The sequence below is a fragment of the Sorex fumeus genome, unplaced genomic scaffold (assembly GCF_029834395.1).
Source record: "Sorex fumeus unplaced genomic scaffold, SorFum_2.1 ptg000015l, whole genome shotgun sequence".
NCBI lineage: Eukaryota > Metazoa > Chordata > Mammalia > Eulipotyphla > Soricidae > Sorex > Sorex fumeus.
Genome location: NW_026606072.1, coordinates 24,204,194 through 24,229,059, shown reverse-complemented (window position 1 = coordinate 24,229,059; position 24,866 = coordinate 24,204,194). Strand labels below are relative to the sequence as shown.

Sequence of the window (24,866 nt, the reverse complement as noted above, 5' to 3'; positions counted from 1 at the left end):
ATGCATAATATCAATGCGCTTATTTAATTTTAGAGAAAAAAATACTATCAAATTTAAGGGACAAAATATGTTTGAATTTTCATTTTCTCTGATATCTTTAGAAACTGGAGATCAGTAGAAGTAATTAGTTCTTAGGCAAATGCTAAATATTCTTGTTCTTATAATTTATTACTTGTTTTGTAAAATCTATGAAGATAAACAATCTAGAATTTTGTGTTTTTCTTTTAGTAGGAAAGATACTAAAGAATAAAGTAAAATTTGAGAAAATGAGGCTGTGGAGAGAATACAAAGGTAAAGATTCTTGTCCTGCAAGTGAATGACCGTGATTAAATCCCTGGCACCATATATGATATCCTGAGAACTTCTGGTGTGATCCCTTAGCCTAGAGTTAAAAGTGAGTCTTGAGAAACACTGAGTACGTCCCATACCCCTTCTCCAACCACCAAAACAGTTAAGAAAATAGTTTATGGACTGGAATGATATACAGCAGGTAGGGCATTTGCCTTGCACGTGGCTGACCTGGGTTCGATTCACAGCATTCCGTATGGTCCCCTGAGCACCAGCAGGTGTAATTCCTGAGTGCAGAGCCAGGAGTAACACCTGTGCATCACCAGGTGTGACCCAAAAAGCAAAAAGAAAGAAAATAGTTTGAAGTGACTGTTAGTCTTCAAAGTAATGTGGGAACCATAATTTAGAATATCAACAGTCTACATAATACAAAAATGATTGAAAGTCAATTAGGAATTAAACTAAATTATTTTAGTTTCATTTGATATGAAACTCAAAATTTAGTCAAGTCAAAAATATGAAAATAATTAAAGATACCAATGAAGTCATAAAATTTACCTATAAATGGATGAACATGGAAAGTATCATGCTGGATGAAATGAGTCAGAAGAAGACAGACAGACCTAGAATAATTAAGTCATGAAATTTACATACAAGTGGCACTACATGGAAAGTATCCTGCTAAGCGAAATGAATCAGAAAGAGAGGGATAGACATAAAAATACTGCATTCATCTGGGGGACATAAAGTAACAAAATAGGAAATTAATACCCATGAATAGCCGAGATCAGTACCAGGAGGATTACTCCATGGCTTAGAGGCCAGCCAGGCATTCTAGGGGAAAGTGCAGCTCAGATAGAGAAGGGAGCACCAAGTAAAGGGTGTTGGGAGGATCCTCCCAGGATGGGGGAGCATTTTGAAAGTAGACTATGGACTGAACATGATTGTCACTCAATGCCTCTTTTGCAGACCACAACACCCAAAAGGAGAGAGAGAACGAAAGGGAATGCCCTGCCACAGAGGCAGGGTGGGTGGGGGGGATGTGTGTGGGAGGGATACTGGGATCCATGGTGGTGGTAAATGGGCACTGGTGAAGGGATGGGTAGTTGATCATTGTATAATCGACACCCAAGCACAAAAATTTGTAAGTCTACAACTGTACCTCATGGTGTTTTACTAATAAAAATTAATAAAAAAAAAGTTAGCATACTTCAAAAGTGATGGAGCTTAGATAAAACAAACATAATACATAAATTCTGGATGTCCTTTTTAATAATGAATTATCAGTTATTTTATTTTAACTCTCTGTGTATAGATACACTTTGTTTTATTGTGAGGGGCTGTTTTATAGAACTCTTTAGCTTTATAATAGAAAATACTACTTGAATGATAAAATTACTCAATAGAAATCCTCTGTAGAAAGAAATATTTATTTTTATGATTGCCTGTTGGATATTAACCCAAAGTGTTTTCCAGACTTCATCAGTGAATTGCCCCTTTTCTTCCCTGCAGCAAAATTTACAGTACTTCTATGAGCACCCCTAATCCCCAGAATTTATCTTTAACCTTCTCTTTGAGCATTACCTCTCATTATTATCTACTAGATTCCGCAAGTTAGGGTTGGTTACTTATTAAACCAAACCTTCTGATGACTCTAGATTTTGTATCTGTAGAGAATTACTTGCTTTTCTCTTTCCCTTTTAACCTCTTTTTATTTTACTATAGAGCAATGTTCTTTGCTTAAACACAGAAAGACCATTAACACTATGCTACTAATATTTGAGAGTTAATTGACTCTGATATGTATTTACTCCTGGGCATTGGTCATAATTACTTTACTCAGACTTCAGTCATTATAGTTCCTAATACCTCAAAAAGCTGGGGTCCCCTGAGGACCCTCTGGATGGACCTGGGGAAAGCAGCAAAACTACAGAGCATCAAAATGGTACAGTCTGGAAACCATAAAGCACAGTCTTGAGACAACCTATGCTGACTTAAGAGACCAGACACCCTGGGTAGGAAAGGCTAAACCGGCCTGATTATCTACTCTGGGATTTACGGTAGAAATCCAGCTGCACTGCCTCTCCCAGAATCCAGAGAGCTGAAGATTTAGAATCTGTATCTCTTAGCACAGCGGTAGGGCGTTTGCCTTGCACACAGCCAACGTGGCCGACCCGAGTTCGATTCCTCCGCCCCTCTCGGAGAGCCCGGCAAGCTACCGAGAGTATCTCACCCGCACGGCAGAGCCTGGCAAGCTACCCGTGATGTATTCAATATGCCAAACACAGTAACTCTATTTGAGTGTCTCAGAGTGTCTCCTTGAGTTAATCCCCACAAGAGAATTACCTCCATTAAAACACTTTACCTCTGTAAATGATCAATCATACTATGTGCAATCCTATACTTCCACCCCCCTCAGATTTTATATAAAGGCTATTCAGCTCTGGAATTAAACAGGCCATTCTGACCATCTATCCGTGAGTCCTCTGTCTCTTTGTTTCTCTGCTGGGATGCTGGGAGGCAGTTCTTGGCTACTGAACATGTTGCACCCTTGAACTCACAGCTGCCATCCCATATATATCATCAGTATTCAGAGTATAAAATAACAATACTTCTATATAATGAATATATGCTTAAAGCTAACATGAACTTAACTGCTTCTGTTTAGAATTAAGTAAATAATAATTTTAAATAAATGTAGAAGACAGTAAAAACGAATTTTGTCAGTAAACTAGGGTCAAACAAAGAACAACCCCAATAGTAAATTGTAAATTTTTGAAAATTTCTAATTTAATAAAAATGTTTGCACAACATATTAAAATTTACCTATATCAGTTTAAATAGGAATAACAAACATAAGGAAAAGCAATAACTATTTTCTCAAAGTTACCAAAGTAAAGATTAAAATAGAATTGTAACCTTGAATTTCATACTGTGCCAATGTTGAAATAATCATCTTTTGTAGCAGAGTTGTTTTTCCATCAGACACTCAGTTCATAGCAAGATTATAGAACCATTACCATTGCTTCCCTGCCAACATCTCCACAATTGCCTTAACATTGTCTTAGTTTTGTTTTTTCAGTGATAATAAAAGTGACAAATATATACAGCTAGACTTCAGAGAGTTGAAAAGTTGGTTGATAGAAATCTCTGCTTTGGTTTGTAGCTACAGTAAGTTCCATAGATAACATTTCTCAAACAAGCTTTTGATGATGACTGACTAACATAATAAATTGCTATGTCAAGTACTGTTCTGAGCAGTGAAAACAGAGTGCAAGACAAACGAAAAAATTCTCTGACCCAGTGAAACTTAAAATATATGGTGAGAGGGACACAGGAAAAATGTAAATAAGAAACAAACATCTGTGTGTGCTTAAAATTTACATTAAAATAAAACAGAAATCAGTGGAGACCACAGTAGAGTGATCAGGGAGGCTTCTGATAGGCAAGGACATTTAAGCAATTATGAATGAAATACGGTAGAGATCCCAGTGAATGTCAGCTCTTATAGAAAGTTTAAAAAAATAAAGGAAGAAGGAGGAGGAGAGAGTAAATACATAGTCAAGAATAAAAATAGGAAGCAAAAAGTACCGTATTTATTCATATATGAAATTCTCTTTCCTTCAGAGTTAATTGTATCAGAAGAAAAATACACATGTTCATGCAACTTCTAAAAAAATAAGCCAAATGATATTAATAATAATATCTTGTTGTATGGTAAGAGAATGGAGAAGTATGGAGAAGGATAGAATATTTAATATATGGCAATGTTAAATTTGTTAAAGTCTCATTAAATTTACCACTTAACAAAATAATAATAAGCGAAAGACAATAATAATATATTTTTGTAAGGAGAAGTATAGAGAAGTATGGAAAAGGATAGAATATTTGATATATGGCAATGTAAAATTTTGTTAAAGCCCATAAAATTCACCACTTATAAAACAGAAAAGAAGATAATCTAATCAACAAAGTAAAAATTATTAGATATAATTTTATATAAAGTGTGAAGGAATTATGAAAACTATATAAAAGGAACAAATACATAATCAAATGGTCACTACTATTTCATTTTTTGTGGGTGTTATACTATACAGACAAACATTTGTCCTAAAAACTACATGTGAATAACTTAACTTTGTATTTAAATTTAAATTTCACAGATTTAAAAAATATTTACACATCACTCAGGTAAAGTCTAAAGTCTATCTTCCTGTGAAGTTTTTTCTAGAAAGAAACTAAACCTGAAATATCATATATGCCAATTATATCTCATTTGAATTTATACTAAGCATATGTATGCACTGTGTGCCTAGAATTTCATGCTTCAATAATAGTAAATATCTTATTAAAGACTGAAAGAATTTATTTCATGCAATCGGCACTTTGGTTACTTGTGCATATGATTCTGTAAACACACCTTGTAAAAAATTTTTTTAGGACATAAAGAGTGGTGTATCTAAAAACAGATGTTACAACATACACATTCCCAGAAGCATCTCATGTAAATGAAATTTAGTTACAGGAAAGAAACAAAACATCTGATTTTATATCCATGAGAGCTAAAACAAGTTTTCTCTAAATATTTATAGAGGAGAAATTAGATCATTCTAACACAAACACTGGAGATGCTTTTGATAGACCATTGGAAATGCACATTGTGAAGTAATACAAATCACTTACAACCATTTCATTCAGAGAGACCCAGCAGTCTGGTGGGAAGTCCTGCAGCAGTGGCACGAGGAACTGAAGACAGCCATCCCAGTGACACAGGAGCAGCATCATGCCGATGAGGTTAAAAATTCTCACCACTGCACTGGCAAGATCATACGTCATGTGGAAAATCTGTTAATCAAAATATAAAATCAATTTTTATGAAATTTTTATAACACCTAAAGCCATAACAGTTGACATTACAACAACCATATAGATAAAATAGAATAGAACTTTTACAAGTAGGAAAAAAACCCCAGAAATTTTATATTTTTAACCTTTAAATGACACTGCTCAATTAAGTACTTAGTCGACTTTCTGAGTATTGTAAACAACTGGGTCCCTTACCAGTGTCCCAGGCAAGAGCCCAAATGGACTCCCTGTACTCTCCTTTGGTCCCAACCCTTGTCAATCTTTCTTATTGTGCTCTTAGAAAATCCAATAAAGTGGAGTCTCTTATTTCAGAAAGCATAAGAATCATGACAAATCAACATAGTCAGGATTTTAGAAGTGGAAACTGACAGGAATTCCCAGGTCTCTAGTCTTGACAAGAAATAGAATCAGAGCCTAAATCCTTCCTTTAATACAGTGTTTCCTAAAGTGGCTGTCATGCCTGAGGATGTTGTGCTGAGGGTGGTAGGCTAAGATGAAGGACACTCTTTGTTTGCTTAAAGATGGTAGATATCCTTGAGGATGCAAAGCATTCTTTCTCCTCTCCTGCCCCCCACCGGCATTGTCTCCCCTCCTTTCCCATTCCTGGCCTCTCCCCTCTCTTTCCTCTCTCCTCAGGTCTCTTCTTGTTTTCTTTTATGAAAAGGGAGAGGGGCATGCCAAATTAATTTGGAAAACATGCTTTAGTAATTCCTGTGTTATATCACTCATCCACATTAATAGGCTTCTGCTACTATTTCACGTAGAATATCACTTGGGAGCATGCCTGCATACACAGCGGTAGGGCGTTTGCCTTGCACGCAGCCAACATGGCCGACCCGAGTTCGATTCCTCTGCCCCTCTCGGAGAGCCCGGCAAGCTACCGAGAGTATCTCGCCCGCACGGCAGAGCCTGGCAAGCTCCCCGTGATGTATTCGATATGCCAGACACAGTATCAACAAAGTCTCCAATGGAGACGTTACTGGGCCCGCTCGAGCAAATCGATGATCAACGGGAGGGCCTTTACTTTACTTTATGTTAAAGTATATAAACTCATTACCTAAGATATAATCAAATTTTTCATAATTCAACATGAGTGCAAATTTACTTGCAAATTAATAATGTCACCATGTGTTGAGAAATTCTCTGAGAAACAAAATGTTTACCTATTTTCTATTTTAACGTAATAATTTCATACTTCTTTAGAATATTTTACCACACTACAAGCTTTTTTGGGAGAGGGCACTCTCAGCAGTCTTGGGGTCTACAATCCTTGAGCCAAATTTATGAGCCCAACACAATACAATCTTTGAAAAGTAATATTGAGATCCCTTAACACTCTTTTGTTAGAGATATATGAATCCGCAATCCTTGAAAAATAAGACTGGAGTCCCTTGGAGTCCCTCAGATTCTTCTCATGTTAGAGATATATGAACCCTGTTATAGAAAAGGTGCTTAGATAATTAATTGCAGCAAGTCTCTCAATCTCTCTTTTTGATCTTAACATGAAATGTTCATGAGAACCTTACTTTAGCAACTTGGCTATTTTGTCATAGATTAGTATCTGAGACTGACCAAAATCATTGTAAGTGGAACATCATAATGTAAGCAGGATTACGTTTGAGCATACAGAATGTGTGCCATACCTGGGCCCAATTTAATTATTTCTTGACTCCTATATGCAGCACAATCTAGTGGTATAATCCTCACTGTAGCTGGTTGCTGGCATAATTGATGGCCCTGTTCAAAGCTTGCTGACTAAAAATATGAAATGAGACTACTTCCTTATGAATCACATACTTTGATACATGGAAATACTAACCACAGAAGGAAGCATTTAATGTAATTAATGCATATTACAATTTATTGTGATAGGGCAGCTTGTAAGGTTAAATCTATGTGTAATTTACTCAATATATTGATCAAGCAGTCAATAATAGTGATCAACATTTTCAGTTTTTTTTTTTATAGACTGGATACTCTTAAGCAATAAGTTTCCACCAAAAATCAATTATCACAATACTCCTTGCTAATCTGGATTCACACACACACACACATATACAAATTGCCACTGTAGATGACCCTCAACAAACTGTATTTAAATAAACAAAGAAGAAAGTTGCGGGGAGTTAACAAAGACAAACAAGCTTGTATTATTTTGGGGATGTGAAGTATCTGCTTTTGTTTTAAGGCAGGGAGTTGAAAAGAAAAAGAAAAAGGACTTCATACCTTCTATCTTTTAAATAAACTGACATCAAACCTGATCTGAGTGTTCTGCGTATAAAAACAAAATAAGTCATTATAAATCTTTACAAAGAGTTGTTTTGTGTGTGCACATGCATGTGCACATGTGTGTGTTACATTATAGATTCAAGTGAAAAAAAGAGAATTAAGTTAACCAATTAATAAACTTGAGTCAGCAATGTGCAAGGCAAATGCCTTTTCTGCTGGACTAAAACTAAAATAATTTAATTCTGGCCCCAGAATTAAAATTATCTTTAAAGCAACTGTTCAATTTTATTTTCACCAAAACCCAGGCTACAAATACGTGAATGTATGACACTGTGCCTTTTCACTTGTTCAGTACAGAACATTGTGCTCTTCATTTAAGTTTAATGAGAGAAAAGAGCTTGTTACAGATCTGTAGTGCTATAGTTCTAGAATTCTAACCAGTTTTTAGTACTAAGGATCTACAGAGATTAATTAGCTGATCTGTGAAATAAAGAAGTCACTGAGGAAGAAAATTTCATGTAGAATCCAAAATCTTACCCTGTATTAACAGACTGCTTACCATCAGTATAATTTTTCCAAGAAATACGTACAACTCATCATGATTTTAAAAGATCAATCCCAAACTGCACTTTATAGCAAATAATCAGAAATTAGCTACAAGTTCTTTCAAAGTGCTTCCACATTCTTTTTTAATAAAATGAATTCAAGGTCTTTTGATCTAATATGAAAATATTGGATCTGAGCAATTTAACATGTTATATTTTAACTAATAAAAATTCTCAGGAATAATTTCAAACACTTATAGCATGCATTTGTCTTTGCCTTAAGCAGAGAGCAATCACTTTTATGCAAGGCTACTTCTACAAGCCCTATAATGACTCAAAAATTTCAATACACCTTCAAAAATATTACCAAAGTAACATCAATAAGATTAAAAGACCTGAAATATTTCTATTGAAAGATAACATTCTTATTTTTTACGATATAGTAGCAAATTAGAATGCTTGGCTCTCTTTATAATTCTGTTCCTGTATAACTTCCTATATATTTTAGATAGAGTGTCTCTATGCTGTATTTGCACAGACTACAAGAAAACAACATTTATCTATAGACCCTTTCAAAGAGAACACTTTTGCAGAGTTTAATATGTATGGTTCTATTCAATAGTACAACGTGTATATTAAACATTCTATTGCACTTTCTGCAATTCTCACCTTAAAAAATTCTCACCTCAGGTTATCCTATTATTAAGGGAAGAATTGTAGAAGGCTTTATATACTCTAAGAAATGACTTATACACTCACAATATCATTGAACACTGAAAATGATGAAAATTACTGAATTAATCTTAAAATCCTCCATACTATACAATATCTCATTCAAATGACCGGTTAGTAACTATCAGTATATCTGTATCAATAGGTAACATCAATAATCCAGTCATCAATGTTACATAATTAATTCCAGATCCTCATGTGGGGAGGCTCCATTTCCTAAATTCTTTCACTATCTATTACAAAACTCCTGCTAGATGCTCATTAAGTCACCTACACCTTCAGTCTCATTGCACTTCTCCTTTGTTTTCTGCTTTTTTATTTCTGGAGATTTATGCATTTTCATTCCGCTCTCCCCAAAGACTCAGATTATCTGGCAGCTTTCTCAAACGATTTGTTAAGTTCCTTCATTCTGCATTAGCCTTAGGTTTGATGGAAGTGCCCTCATTTCCCAATTTACCATTTGCTACTTTCAGACAGTCATTTGTGAAAGTACAGAAAGAAAGAAAATTCCTCATCCTTGTGTTCATTCTATTTCACACATAATTCCCTCATTTCTGGAAAATAACCTTCTAGTCTGTATCAACCACATATCTATTTACCAAGCACTCTTTATTTCCCATTTCTTTTTTCCTTGAAAAATGCAGCTAATTAAACAAAAAATCTCCTTCTATGTTTGAGCAACTAAATATTACCAAAGAAAAAACTGTAAATTGTGGCTGCTATAATTTTTGAAGTATCGCAATATTATCGGATGTTCTCAACTATGATATTTCCACTATTTCAAATGCCATCTATCTTATATATAAATAGGGTAGATACATGACAGAGGATATATTTTCTTTGCTAAACATCATTGCCATTCTCTCTTCTCAGATTCAGGTTGAAGTTTTTTTCTTTTAAATGAAACATTCCTATTGTCAGTGTTTATTTTCTTAAGCACAAGGGGATGAATCATGCCACATATGCCACTGAGCCACATATCTGGCCTCAAGGCAATACTTTCATATGTATACTTGAATTCCATTAACTATGAATCCCCTTCACCACACGTACAAACAAACAGATCTACAATCTTTCCTAACTGGATTTTTCTTTCCACCAAAAAATGTATTTAAATTATTCAAATTAACGACAACCTACTTTACAATATTAATTAAAATCTTTTTCTCATGTAGGAACCTAAATCATTCGTTCAGAGGTCCTCAACATTTGGGAACTACTAGATTTCTCCCCAAAGTGTAGTGGATACAACTTTACAAATATTACAAATAAATAAATACTAAATAAAATACGTCAGACATATAATAAAGATCTAATGCTTATGGTATTAAAAGTAATAATATCAAACTATAATAATAACAATATCAAAATATAATAATATCAAACTATAATTATTACTTGATTATTTTTCCCATCATAGTAATTCTTTTATATTAGTTTTGCCCAAAATTCTTAAAAACAATAAGCTAATTCAATCCCTTAGAAATACCTTGTTGTCATTGTTTGGCACTATATGGCATGGTACTCAGGCTTATTCCTGGCTCAGTGTTCAGATGTTGGTACTAAAACAGGACATTAGGATGAGCCTCTGGACCCGCCCCGAAAGCAGGAAGCAGAACAGAGGCCCCACTTTTACATTAAGTGGTCAAGTTAAAACTTGTGATTCCAATAATCTGGAGACGTACAGCATGCTGTCATATCCCCACCTGGTCAGACGTTATCTTGGCAGTACACAGTAGCAGTTTCTTCTCTCTTACACATCCTTAATCTGGATTGACCTTCAAGTATCAGTATGAGTCTAGTCTCTGCTCTATGTGTAACCAACCACAAGAATGTGGGGGATGTAATCTGTAGAGTGTATGAGTCCAGCCCTATATCTGCCTCTGATGTTTAAATCATTACAACATAGTTTTGACAACATAGCTTTGACAGATAATGTATACCCCGTTCTTTAGATGAGCGCTTTTCCTGTAACTGTTTGTATTCTTATTTAGTGACTCATTTAGAGACTACTCTCATTTAGTGACTATTGTCATTTAGTGACTGCTTTGTGATGTAGTTGTTAGAATGTAACTGATCAAAAAATAGAATAAAAGGAGGCCTCTGAAAGAGCAAGAGGCAGTGGCTCTTTGCCATGAGCCAGATGGAGCCTTGGCCCTCCGTGCTCTTTACATTCCTCTCATGTGTTTTATCGCTGTCCCTCAGACCCATTGATCGATCACTTCATGAAACATCACTCCTGTGGTAGTTGGAGGAGTGGCTTGATGCTAGCGATCAAATGAAGATTGATCACATTCAAGGCAATTACCTTAATCTTTGTACTATATCTTTGGTTCTTTTAAAAACATTTTAAGTTAAAAAAAATCTTCATTTTCTAGGCACTTTTCTAATTTCCCTGTTTTATGACCTTCTCAATTTGGTTTCTTAAACAACTGTCCTTACTAGTCCTTTGAGATAAAGAGGAAAATTTCCCCTAAAAGGTAAAGTGGTTGTTCTTTCATTTATAGAAGCAAATTAACATCTGGTACCATTTTTTTCCCTGAAGAATATTTCCAACTGTGTGTTTCTGTCCCTTCACATTTTCCTCACATAGGAGTAGAACATGTAGATAAAGTCTTCTTTCATTTCCTTAAGTGAAAAATAGAAACTTAAGGAGGATGATGCATCTACTTGCATATTATTTATGAAGCAGGACCGATATCTTATCCTTGGAACTACAGAGGCGATGACTCTTTAGTAAACTAAACAGTACTAATATAATAGTAACAACTAAAGCCTGACAGAAGTATAATTTTAGGATAGAGTGCAATAGTTTTCAACAATACTTTAAAAAGCAAAGAACCACCGATAATACATGTGTTTTCTGAGCACCAAGCCAAGAGTAAGTCCTGCACATAGCTAGATGGGGCCTCTATATCAAACATATAAATATGCATTATATATTAAATAATAAATTTATGTATTAAAAATAGTAACAATAAAAAGTAACAACTTATAACAGTTCAGTTACAAATAGCTGATCATGCATTTCATACTTTAACCTTAACTCTAACTGTCACTGTCACTGTCACTGTCCTCCCATTGTTCATCGATTTCCTCGAGCGGGCCCAGTAACATCTCCATTGGAGACTTTGTTGTTACTGTGTTTGGCATATCGAATACATCACGGGGAGCTTGCCAGGCTCTGCCGTGGGGGCGATATACTCTCGGTAGCTTGCCCAGCTCTCTGAGAGGGGCGGAGGAACTCTTACTGATAATCTATAAATTTGTTTTATTACAGCGGGTAGGTCGTTTGCCTTGCACGCGGCTGACCCGGGTTCAATTCCTTTGCCCCTCTTGGAGAGCCCTGCAAGCTACTAAGAGTATCCCACCTGCACAACAAAGCCTGGCAAGCTACCTGTGGCATATTCGATATGTCAAAATCAGTAACAACAAGTCTCACAAGGAGACATTACTGGTGCCTGCTCGAGCAAATCAATGAACGATGGGAGGGCAGTATTACAGTGCTACTTTGTTATTATATAATGTATAGTAATATACTTTTACTCATTAGAATTTTTTATATAGAATTTTAATTTCATATGCCTAAACAAAATATAACACATATTCTTTGTGAAAATGTTTCTATTACTTAGCATTACTAGACTAGAAAAAAAGTATATGAATTACTACAGAAATACTAAAATCATAAATTTTGTAATATTATTTTAGTAAAAATTTTTGAAGGAAATTATGTAAACTATAAAAGCAAACCTAAAAAAGTGGTAAGAACAATGTCTGGAAGTACAGAGTAGATGATTAGTAAACGTTTTTCTCCCACAAAAGTTATTAAACTAATAATGCATTTGCATAAACTGTTCAGGGCTGATGAGAATCTAATTGAGATAAACAATCTCTACTAATTTTATTCGTTTTTCTTATGTATTTTAACTCAAGTTGAAAGCTGGGAATAAACTGGGGGAAAAACATCTTATTGTAGGTTGCAAATTATTAACTGATCATACCCTGAGATTCACATTTTAAGCACTTAAAAAGATGAAAATGTATTTTAATCTTCATGGAGTTATTCAGTATGATAGAACAACTATTTATTAGGTACTGTCCTAGAAAAATCGAAGAGCAAACATAACCTCTAACTGCTTAATTTGCTTTAGGAACTAGCTTACACACTGGGGAAAAATTACAAATGAATCTTGAAAATGACCCTAATTAAAAAAAAAAGAGTTCTATAAATTAGTGCTCTCAAAAAATCTGAAAGTAATTTAAAAAAATGTAAGGCCACTTTATATTAATGTTAATATCAAACGGACACGTAGACCATAAAAATTATTTTACCGCTGAAATATGTAAGTAACAAATAAATTCATATAAAACAAGTTTGAACCTTATTTTCAGTGATACCGTTTGAAGGCTACTTGATGTTTATCACACAGTTAACTTCATTAAAGCATTCATTTAATGAAACAGGAGCACATTTTTCTGCAAGTATTTTTAGCAGATTTTGTCTTGAAAATTTAAAATGGAAACTTTAAATTTGTTTAAATGAGGAATATTTAGTATTTTATTTTCTCTACAAAAAACATTAAAATCACAAATGGATACATTAAAATAATTGTCTATGTATGTAGAAAGAGAAAGAAAAATCTGATATTCACATTTGTGAAATCTATAAATTCTACCTAGCTCTTGTGAATGAATTTCAAAGAATATTTTCATAAAACAAGTTTCAGAGGGGATAGAATAATTCATGTTAGAACTTATAACAATGTTAGTAATAGTATCATTTTGCTATAATTTATAGTCTCATTTGTGTCAATCATTTATTTGCTTGTTCTTTCCCTTTTTCATAACTGCTGGTTCAGGAGATTTATGTTACATGCTCCAGCAAGCACAAAGTAAGTTATCACTGCATTTTGAGCAACAAAGAGTAAAATTATTCTAGTTTGTTACTAGTTCATTTCCTCAGCAAACAAAACAAGCATAAATGTGCTTTTAGGGCAAAAATACATTATACAAAGCAGTAGATCAAATACAGTCTTGGTAAGAACAGATATTTTATTTTGAAAGATTTATCTTGGGTATTTGATTGTAAACTCATCTATATAATGAATACTTCAAACAAAGATGACTTCAGTGTACAATCTCTGATGCCTCTATAATCAAATAAGAAATAGAAAATAAATGAAAAAGTCTGATTTAAAAGTAAAAACATGGGGAAGCAAACACTGCAATCATACATATGTCTCAAAAACAAATCAGTGGTAAATAAAATTTTTATAAAGGTAATTTTCCTAAAACTTAGTTGATAAAATAGATGAAATAAATAACATATAATAAAGTAAAACAAATAGTACCATAAATATACACTTAATAAAATGTGACAGAGGCCACTACACTTGGATAAATTGCAAAGTAACAATCTCAAAGTCCTCAGAGTCTCTTATCATGTATAGTCTAAAAAGGTAACAAAGTGTCCAAACCAGAATGCTCCATCATTTGCCATAAGTCAACTGAAAACTGCCCAAAATGTGTGTACAGGGAGTTAAAAACAAAATCCGTCATGCTGACCTCAAATTAGATACCATTCTGTGTTCAGTTTACTGCTCCATTGATATTTGTATGATACAGTTTTTAATTCTAGATGCAGATAATGTAACGTTTTCATTGTACAGACCTCCTCACTTCTTTCACAATGCTTTTGTAGAAAATTACAAAATGTCATTTTTCATTCCTTCTACTGTTCTTCACACGACTTCTTTCTTTTACAAACTTTCTTGCTCTGTTTTTAAACATTCAGTGTTCTCTACTTTGTTTCTTTAATCACATGTGAGTTAGGAGCTAGAAGGGAGTGAAAAAAGAAAGCCCCCAAATTGTTTTATCTATCTTCTTGAAACCCACGCCCTTACTTTGATATGATCCCTTCCCTACTTATTTAGATTTCCCACTGTATTATTATCAATATTATTAAGATTAATATATAATATTACTTGCGGCTAGGGAAATAGGCCAAATGACTGGCTGGAAATGATCACTGGGTCAAGAGCCAAAGCATGGGCCATGTTAAGAATTAAAAAGTCAGGTATTCCAGCTATGGAGCAATCTTCCTGTCCCGTGTATCTACTATCCTTAGGTGTCAGACTCATGTTATGTTGTTTTATACTTCACAAATGAGTGCAGTTCTTCTATGTCTGTCCCTCTCTTTCCGACTCATTTCACTTAGCATGATACTCTCCATGTCTATCCATTTATAAGCAAAGTTCATGACTTCATCTCTCCTGACAGATGCATAGTATTCCACTGCGTAGATGTACCAAAGTTTCTTTAACCAGTCATCTGTTCTAGTGCACTTGGGTTGTTTCCAGATTTTGGATATTGTGAACAGCGCTGCAACCCAAACATGAAAGCTTGTAACTATCTCACAGTGATTCAATAAATTAAAAAAATAAAAATAAAAATAAAAAGTGGCCTTGGCCTGTGCTATGAATTGCTAGGAGTTACCCCAGGACTAAGCTCTGCTGGGAAGGGCCTGGATTGATAGCACAGTGGGTAGGGTGTTTTCCTTGCAGACAGCCGACCCAGGTTCAATTACCAGCATCTGAGCACCACCAGGAGTAATTTCTGAGTGCAGAACCAGGAGTGCATCGTCAGGTGTGCACAAAAAGCCAAAAAAAAAAAAAAGAAACAAAAAAAAAAACTGCTGGGGAAACAGTCTTCCCCAAAACAGATGTATAGGAATTTACTCAAGTTTTTGAATGAATAAATTTTTCCCCAATTAGATACTGATGTATTCAGGTACCAATAACTCGTTGCTTACCAAAGTTTATCTTTGCCATGTATTTCCTGCTATTACAAAAATTTCCATTCATGTTATGCTTCATACACTTATAATTCAATATACAACAAAATCTCTTCACCATATTTTTACTTATAAAATTATGTTAGAATTTTTCTAACTGATCTAACATAATTTGCGATATCATTATTTAACATTATTAATACCTTATATTTCCAACCCATAGTTAACCTCATCTTCCTTGAGAAAATAGCCTACCTAACAAGAGTTATGTCTGTAATTCAATGTTTACCATGTATTCCCTGCTTAAACTTTTGTTAGAGAACCAGAGAATATTCATCATTCTTGAACTGCTTAGACAGTACGGAAGCTCATTTGTCACCTGTCCTCTTTCTAATATTTAACCATCATTTGTAAGCCATAACAAATAATAAAAATTTAATAATTATATAAATCTGAGGTGTGAATTCTTATGAATCATCTATGCATCTTTCAAAGTCAATACTATGAGTTCTATTATATCCTTCCATTTTTAGTAGGATACTTTATCCAGATCATCTCTGGTAAGCACTAATTTGATGACCTTCTTATTAACATTTGAAAACTTGGCTGAAGCATAGCTTCCTCAGGAAAGAGAAACTGTTCCAGAGAGAAAACAAAGAACTTCCTCCCATAGGACCTGGTCCATGACTTTGTCAAAGTGTTTAATATTTTGCTATAATCATGTATTTATTTTTATAGGAAGGGGTGTGTGTGTGTGTGTGTGTGTGTGTGTGTGTGTGTGTGTGTGACCACATCTAGTGATGTTCAGGGGCTATCCCCTGCTCTTTGCTCAGACATAACCCCTGCTGTGGTGCTCCCAGGAATTCAAGCTGGGGTGAGACACATTCAAGGCAAGAGCCTTAATCCCTATACTGTAGCACTGGTCCTGTAATTAAGTGAGCCTGTAGAGATCAAGGATTTGATTTTCAAAGCAGATATTTAGCATATGTTTACAAAGTAGAAGGGAGTGAATATGAGGAAAGAAAGGGAGGGAGGGAGGGAGGGAGGGAGGGAGGGAGGGAGGTTTTTGTTCTCCCTCAATCTCTCTAAATTTTTATTTATCCTCTTTCCATGATTTTTATTTATTCTGGATGTTTTTACTACTCACTCAGAATAAAGCCATTTTACTTAAAAATCAAAACAAAGCTAAATAAGAGATCAATACCTCAGCATTACATAATTTGCCCTTTGCCAACTTGCACCTAGTTTTTTTTCTAAAGCACGAGTATGGTGGTGTCATTTACATGGTTAAATATCTCCACTGATGTGTCATTTCACTGAGAAAAAGGCCAATATCATTTTTATTTTCAAAGTTATTTTCCTTCATAGTTTAGGTAACATTATTTTGATATCATGACCTTTATGGCTTTGATGTGCACCGTCTTTTACTGCACATCACCCACAAAGGTATCCAGTACTCTCTAACCCTGGAAAAGCCAAGACTTTAAGTGTAATAAGTGGCCATCAAGGTCTGGCCACTGTCTACTTTTTGGGGTCAACTACATTTCTTTTTCTTTATTTTCACATTCAATCATTTTTGGTCATGTGTTTGAAAATTGCCAGAATATTTTTTCCCGTAACACCTATTAAAATAAAACCACTGAGAATTTCACAAAAAAAATATATATATACATTATATATTATATATATATATAATGAGGGCAAGAAAATGGTTCTCGTGGCTGGAGCATATGCTTTGTGTGCCCTGTCTGGGACTGACACCACAAACATGGGGCAAGAATTGGCCCAGAGCAGCACTGGTCATCTCCCAAGACAACGACATAAATGTACCAGATGAAAGGAATAATAAACTGACTAGCTCATAGTAATTCTTTTACATTTATAATAAAATAAAGAAACGGAAAGATTGCAATACAAGTTTTGCTTACTTAAAAATAACTTGCATGTACTCTTTTAGGGTCACAGCCACTGGTATAACTACAGTGACAATGTGATTCCAGGGATCAAATCTGGGCTTCCCATATATACAGTGTCATCTTTTATTTTCAGTCTAACTTATCTAATTTTTTTAAATTTTAAATTATTTCTAGGAGATATTCATTTGCATATAAAAGATCTGTTTCTTAAAAGGGTTTTTGGTTTGTGTTGTTTGGGGCCATGCCCAGTGTTGCTCAGGGCTTACTCCTGGCTCTTTGCACAGGAGTTACTCCTGCCAGGTTTGCAGGACTAAAGAGGGTACAGAGGATCTAATTCGGGTTGGCTATGTCAAATGCAATTTCCCAACCCACTATATTATTTGCTCTGGCCCCCGTTTCCTAAATTTTTGATATCAGTAAACCACAGTGGTTTGCATCATAAATGTGTAAAATAAACTAGCAATTAACTATATTTTGATTACATTACATGTAATGAGTAGTGAAAACAGTTTTAATCACATTATGGCAATTGTCCTATGTTCAGAAGATTGTTATTAAAAACAAAAATTAGGTTTCTGTTTCAGTTGATGTCATGCTTGCAGAATCGAAAAAATATTGCAGTATTGGCAACATTTAGCCTATTTTGAGCTTTTGGTGAAAGCTCAAAAATATTAGTCTCCTATGATATTGGATCCTCAACATACACCCCACTGTGTTTTAAGGAGTTCCAGGCTCATTATCATTTTGAGCTAACAGGCTAACCCTGAAACAGAGAAACAAACTGAGCCAATTTTCACTATAAAACACTATAAATTTGGACTTATTCCTATTGAATTGGCACAAGGTAAGCTCAACAGAATTCAACAGTTCTGACAAGCTCTAAATGGAGGAGTCCAAAAGGTTACTATCATTATTATCTGGGCTTTCACCCAGTTTACAAGCTCACAAATCACTGTCATGTTTTCTGCTAAATTCAGCATTGACTCTAGCCTATGCATTATTTCATCTTTTTGCTATATTTTGATTGTATGAAAGTTAATAGAAGAGAAGCTTCTGCATAATCTTTAGTAATTTATTTAGAATGAAAACCATGCCTTTTAATCTTGGAAAAACAGGAAAGTTTTAATATATTTACATATGACCATATTTTTGTAGATCTCTCTTTTTAACTCCTCAGTAAGAATCAACATTTTGGAAAGGCAGTAGGCATATTCAAGGGCCCAATTTCTGGGTTGAATGTATGGAATAAAAAGGGTTCTAGAACTTTTAGCATCAAATTTTAAATAATACTAGTTATCAAGTGTTTGAAAAAGCAGCAGTAACAGACATTATTAGACAATTTTTCTTAAAGGAAAAATGCATTCTCATATTCTTATAATGTAGTGAATGCTACAATTTTTAAAAATCTTTTACAACTATTATTACATCCTTCCTCTTTTCTCCATCCTTTCTTTCCTTCTCTTTTTCTCTCTTCACCCTCTCTCCTCTCCCTCCCACTCTCTCTCCCTCCCCTTTCTCCCTCTCTCCTTCCCTCCCCATCTATCTCTCCCTCCCTCCCTCCACCTCTCTCACTCTCTCTTTTTCTCTCCCTCTCTCAAACCCCCCCTCACCACCACCACCACTACTTCAGGCCCCCTTTAGTACCTTTCTCTTCTGCCTGAGGATACAACAAGAATGTGACTATTTTAAATCAGGCAGAGGGGCCTATCGTTCATCAAATATGCCTATACTTTTATCTCAGATTTCACAGCCTGGAGTACTGTGAGAAATAAATGCCTATTTTTAAAAAGCCATCAGCCTATGGTATTTTGTTAAATCATTGTGAGCTTACTTTAACAGGAAAGTTAGTGAAATATCTAAGAAAAAATGTCTTTTAAAGTATCCCTTTATGAGTGTCTGTCTCTTCTGCCTCCCCCCCGCCCCCCACTACCCGCAGCACAGTGGCCACTGCCTCAGAGATTATTGGACATCCAGGTATGGGCCAGCAGTGATGGGACAACTGCGGCCTCATGGGATGGGGGGGAGGGGGCAGAACCAGCATGCCCTTCCTGCCCTGCCAAGACCACAAGTTGCCCCCCACGAGAAGCTCTCTGGCACAGCCTTGGCCCCAGAGGTACACGGAACTAATTCAGAACCCAGTAGCTTTTGGCAGAAATGTGAATGAACTATGCAGTAAGCTACAGCATTGTGCTTCCTGGGAGGAAAAGGGTGTCTGTCTCTTCCGCCTTCCCACCCCTACCCTGGCAGCACAGTGGCCACTACCTCAAAGCTTATTGGACAGCCAGGTATGAGCCGGGAGTGGTGGGGCAACTGTAGCCTCATGAAATGGGGGGTGGGGGTAGGGGTGGAAATGGCATGTCCTTCCTGCCTCCCCAAGACCATGAGTTGCCCCCCACGAGGGGCTCTCCAGCATGGCCATGGACCCAAAGCTACACAAACCAATCTCAGAACTATGCGGCTTTTGGCAGAAATCCCTCCAGACCTAATTAGTAAAAAATCAGAAATCCAAAATCACGTGACCTCTATTGCAGCCGCTTAACATCATATGGTCTTCATAACCAGCAATAGAAAACAAATCATCTCATAATGCCTTTTCAGCAAGTCTGATTGATGGTGTAAAGGTAAAAGGTAAAGGTAAAGGCCCTCCCGTTGATCGTCGATTTGCTCGAGCGGGCCCAGTAACGTCTCCATTGGAGACTTTGTTGTTACTGTGTCTGGCATATCCAATACTCTCGGTAGCTTGCCGGGCTCTAATGGTGCACTTTTTTGTCAAAATAATGAGTGTAATCAAAGTTGAGAGAGTGTTAAGTGGAAATCATCTGCCTCATAGGCAGAGGGAGGGGTGGGATGGGGGGGTATATTGGGGTTCTTGGTGGTAGAAAATATGCACTGGTGAAGGGATGGGTGTTTGATCATTGTATGACCGAGACTTAAACCTGAAAGCTCTGTAACTGTTATCTTGTTGATTCAATAAATAAAAGGTAAAAGGTAAAGGCCCTCCCGTTGATCGTCGATTTGCTCGAGCGGGCCCAGTAACGTCTCCATTGGAGACTTTGTTGTTACTGTGTCTGGCATATCGAATACTCTCGGTAGCTTGCCGGGCTCTCCGAGAGGGGCGGAGGAATCGAACTCGGGTCGGCCATGTTGGCCGCTTGTAAGGCGAACGCCCTACCACTGTGCTACATTACCATTGTGTGGTGGGGGGGATTGGAATAAAGTATCCCTTTATCATTGTTTCAATGAAAATTTTAAAAAAAAACACTATAAAGAGTGTAGGATGTAGAAAAACAGTATTGCCAATGAATGCATTTCAAACAAATGTTTGAAGTATATATGAAACATATTAGAAATGCATGATAAAAAAAGACATGTCTCTTTTCATCATGTCAGAGCATAATATGCAAGTTGAGGTCACAAATCTGAATTGGGTAACAATAACAAAAACAACTGGGAACTGAAGATTAGAAATCCCAGTAAGATAAAACTGTCACTGCTGGAATTAAAAAGAAAGTAGAAGATGAAATATATGAGCAGTACTATGTAACAAACTCAATACCCAGAATTGAGAGAGAAGAGGTCATCACATCTAGGAGAAAAATCCACTATCCACTGTCCACTGTTCGTTGTTCATCGATTTGCTGGAGCGGGTTCAGTAAATGTCTCCATTGTGAGACTTGTTACTGTGTTTGGCATATCGAATACATCATGGTTAGCTTGCCAGGCTTTGCTGTGCGGGAGAGACACTCTCCGAAGCTTGCCGGGCTCGCTGAGATGGGTGGAGGAATCGAACCTGGGTTGGCCAGGCTGGCCATGTGCAAGGCAAACACCCTACCGCTATGCTACAGCTCTAGCACACAAGGACAAGATTTCCACATGCCCAGATTCCTAAGCTCTGTAGATCCACTGCTTTCCTAGAACTGAATTGTTACAAAGAGAGTTTAAGATTTAAAGAAAAAAAAATCAACACAGTGCCATCAAGAATATATTGCTGGTGAAAATGGTGGCCTAAGACAGGGAAAATATTCTTTATTAGCTAACCTGTTTTTCTATCAACTGACCTCACTTCTTGGCTTTCAAATCACAGTATTAACCTAAACTCTAGTATTTGCAGTCTTTACCTAGTTCTGAAAACACTAGTTCCCTCTGCCAGTCAATTTATGTTTTCAGCTTTTATTTCCCTATCTTGTGTCTTGTCCTTAACACTTTGGATTACTAACTTTCTGCTCCATGTTCAAGACAACTGGTAACACCTAATACAGTATTTCTTTTACTCTTTATTTTTTTATTTTTATTTTTTAAAATTTTTAATAGTGAGACATCATAAGGTACAGTTGCAGACTTACACATTTTTGTGCTTGGGTTTCAATTATACAGTGAAAAATATGGAACGCTTCTGGAATTTGCGTGTCATCCTTGCACAGGGGCCATGCTAATCTTCTCTGTATCGTTCCAATTTTAGTATATGTGCTGCCGAAGCGAGCACTTACTCTTCATTTTCAATGTTGAAACCCTTTGCTTAAAATTCATATTCCTTACTGGCTTTTCTCACTGTTCTACCAAAGCTCTTTCTATATAACACATCTTTCTTTTTTTTTTTTCCCTTATTTTATTTTATTTTTTTTAAAGTTGTAGATTTACAATTTTTTGTGCTTTGGTTTCAATTATACAATGATCAGATACCCATCCCTCCACCAGTGCCCATTTTCCACCACCATGGATAATATCCCTCCCACCCCCATCCCCCCATCCCCCCCGTCTCTGTGGCAGGGCAATCCCCTGTGTTCTCTCTCTCCTTTTGGGTGTTGTGGTCTGCAAAAGAGGCATTGAGTGGCAAACATGTTCAGTCCATAGTCTACTTTCGACATGCATCTCCCCTCCTGGGAGGATCCTCCAAACATCCTTTATTTGGTGCTCCCTTCTCTATCTGAACAGCCCTTTCCTCTAGGATACCCGGCTGGCCTCTAAGTTATGGAGTAATCCTCCTGGTGCTGATCTCAGCTATTCTTGGGTATTAATCTCATACTTTGTTACTTTATATCCCCCAGATGAATGCAATCTTTCTATGTCTATCCCTCTCTTTCTGACTCATTTCGCTTAGCATGATACTTTCCATATTGTACCACTTGTATGTAAATTTCATGACTTCATCTTTTCTAAGAGCTACATAGTACTCCATTGTGTAGATGTACCAAAGTTTCTTTAACCAGTCATCTGTTCTTGGGCATTCAGGTTTCTTCCAGTTTCTGGCTATTGTAAAGAGTGCTGCAATGAACAAACAAGTGCAGATGTCACTTCGACTATACATTTTTGCCTCTCTGGGATATATTCCCAGGAGTGGTATTGCTGGGTCAAATGGGAGCTCAATTTCTAATTTTTTGAGAATCGTCCATACTGTTTTCCAGAAGGGCTGAACCAGTCGGCATTCCCACCAACAGTGAAGGAGTGTCCCTTTCTCGCCACAACCACGCCAGCATCGGTTGCTTTTGTTCTTTTGAATGTGGGCCAGTCTCTGAGGTGTGAGATGGTATCTCATTGTGGTTTTGATCTGCATCTCCCTGATGATTAATGATGTAGAGCATTTTCTCATGTGCTTTTTTGCCATTCGGATTTCTTCTTTGAGAAAGTTTCTGTTCATTTCATTGCCCCATTTTTGGATGGGGTTGGATGTTTTCTTCTTGTGGAGTTTAACCAGTATTTTGTATATCCTGGATATCAACCCCTTGTCAGATGTGTATTCGGTGAATATCCTTTCCCATTCTGTAGACTGTCTTTGTATTTTGGTCACTGTTTCTTTGGAGGTGTAGAAGCTTCTTAGTTTAAGATAGTCCCATTTATCTATCTCTGTTTTCACTTGCTCGGCCAGTGGCGTGGCATCTTTGAAGATACCATTAGCTTCAATGTCATGGAGGGTTTTGCCAGCTTTATCTTCAATGTACCTTATGGTTTCTGGTCTGATGTTGAGGTCTTTAATCCATTTTGATCTTACTTTTGTACATGGTGTTAGGCAGAGTTCTGAGCCTATTTTTTTGCATGTAGCCGTCCAGTGATGCCAACACAATTTATTAAAGAGGCTTTCCTTACTCCACTTCACATTACTTGCACCTTTATCAAAGATTAGATGAGCATATGATTGAGGAGAGATGTCAGTGTATTCAACCCTGTTCCATTGGTCTGCAGTTCTGCCTTTGTTCCAGTACCATGCTGTTTTAATTATTACTGCTTTGTAGTACAGTTTGAAGTTCGGGAGGTTGATTCCTCCCATTTTCTTTTTCCCAAGAATTGCTTTAGCTATTCGTGGGGGCTTATTGTTCCATATAAATTTCAAGAGATAACACATCTTTCTTACTTTTAATTTATTAAACAATTCACCTAAAATCCTATACTCAAATTAGTTTTTCCATGCCTCACACTAAACCCAATATTTCCTCTCAATTCTCTGTCAGTCACTAGTGTCAGAAGCAAAGGAACTTTCCCAGACAACCTAAAAAATTTCGATTCAGTCATAACCATTCTATTTTTATTTACTCTGTATTCTTACTAGTCTTACCTCCTAAATCTTCCATAATTGTCTCTCAGTTTTGCTTCTGAAATGCAAAAATTGAATCTTCTCTGTCATTTTTTAAAAGGGACCTCAACAGGCAATGCGGTATCTGTGCTAGCCCAACAGTAGGTTGCTCAGACCCAGTGAAACTGAGCTTCTTGGGGACATCAGAAATACACACAGAAATGCCCAAGGAAGCAAAGACACTGATGATTGAATTCAGGATCTCAATTATGCATAATACACAGCTATCTATTGAAACTATCTGCATGACCCCATATACTCATTTTTCCCCCTTATTTTTGGGCTACACCTAGAGATGCTCAGGCCGTTTTGGGGGGCTTAAATCTGACTTGCACTCACTCCTGGCATGGGTCAGGGAACCATATGGAGTGCCAGAGATGGAACTAATGTCTTCCATTGCAAAATAAGCACATTATCCATTATATTACCTTTCTAACCCCCTATTCTCATCCTTTTAAACATGAACTAGTATAACTATCATTATACAGGGAATATACATTATACATTAATGTACAGAAAAGACAAAAATATTAATGATTTTATTGTTGCTATATTTTGAGTTAGTTATTCCTGTATATCTTCCCTAATACTATATATTTACTTTTTTATATTTACATAAAATTTGCATATGTATTTACATTTACTATCTAGAGTACTGTGTATAAATAAGTATGTAATACTTATTATATATTCCTCCGCCCCTCTCGGAGAGGCTGGAGAGCTGCCGATAGTATCTTGCCCGCACAGCAAAGCCTGGCAAGCTACCTGTGACATATTTGATATGCCAAACACAGTAACAACCAAGTCTCACAATGGAGACGCTACTGGTCTTGCTCGAAAAAATTGATGAACAATGGGAGGATAGTGAAAGTGACTCATTATATATTTCTCTATATTTATAAATTTTTAAAAGTCAGAATGTCAATACT

At 36.1% G+C, this 24,866-nt stretch overlaps 1 protein-coding gene and 1 non-coding gene across 2 annotated transcripts in view; both read right to left on the bottom strand.

The window, feature by feature from the left end:
• The window catches only part of HCN1 (hyperpolarization activated cyclic nucleotide gated potassium channel 1), a 391,355-nt gene that overhangs the window by 170,684 nt on the left and 195,805 nt on the right, over positions 1-24,866 (bottom strand). Inside the window, exon 3 of the mRNA XM_056112052.1 lies at positions 4,972-5,133. Within this exon, the coding sequence (XP_055968027.1) occupies positions 4,972-5,133 (162 nt within the window). The remainder of the gene's footprint in view (positions 1-4,971; positions 5,134-24,866) is intronic.
• On the bottom strand, positions 21,749-21,855 carry LOC130021468 (U6 spliceosomal RNA). The gene has a single exon (XR_008792168.1). It is a non-coding gene; the product is annotated as a U6 spliceosomal RNA (small nuclear RNA).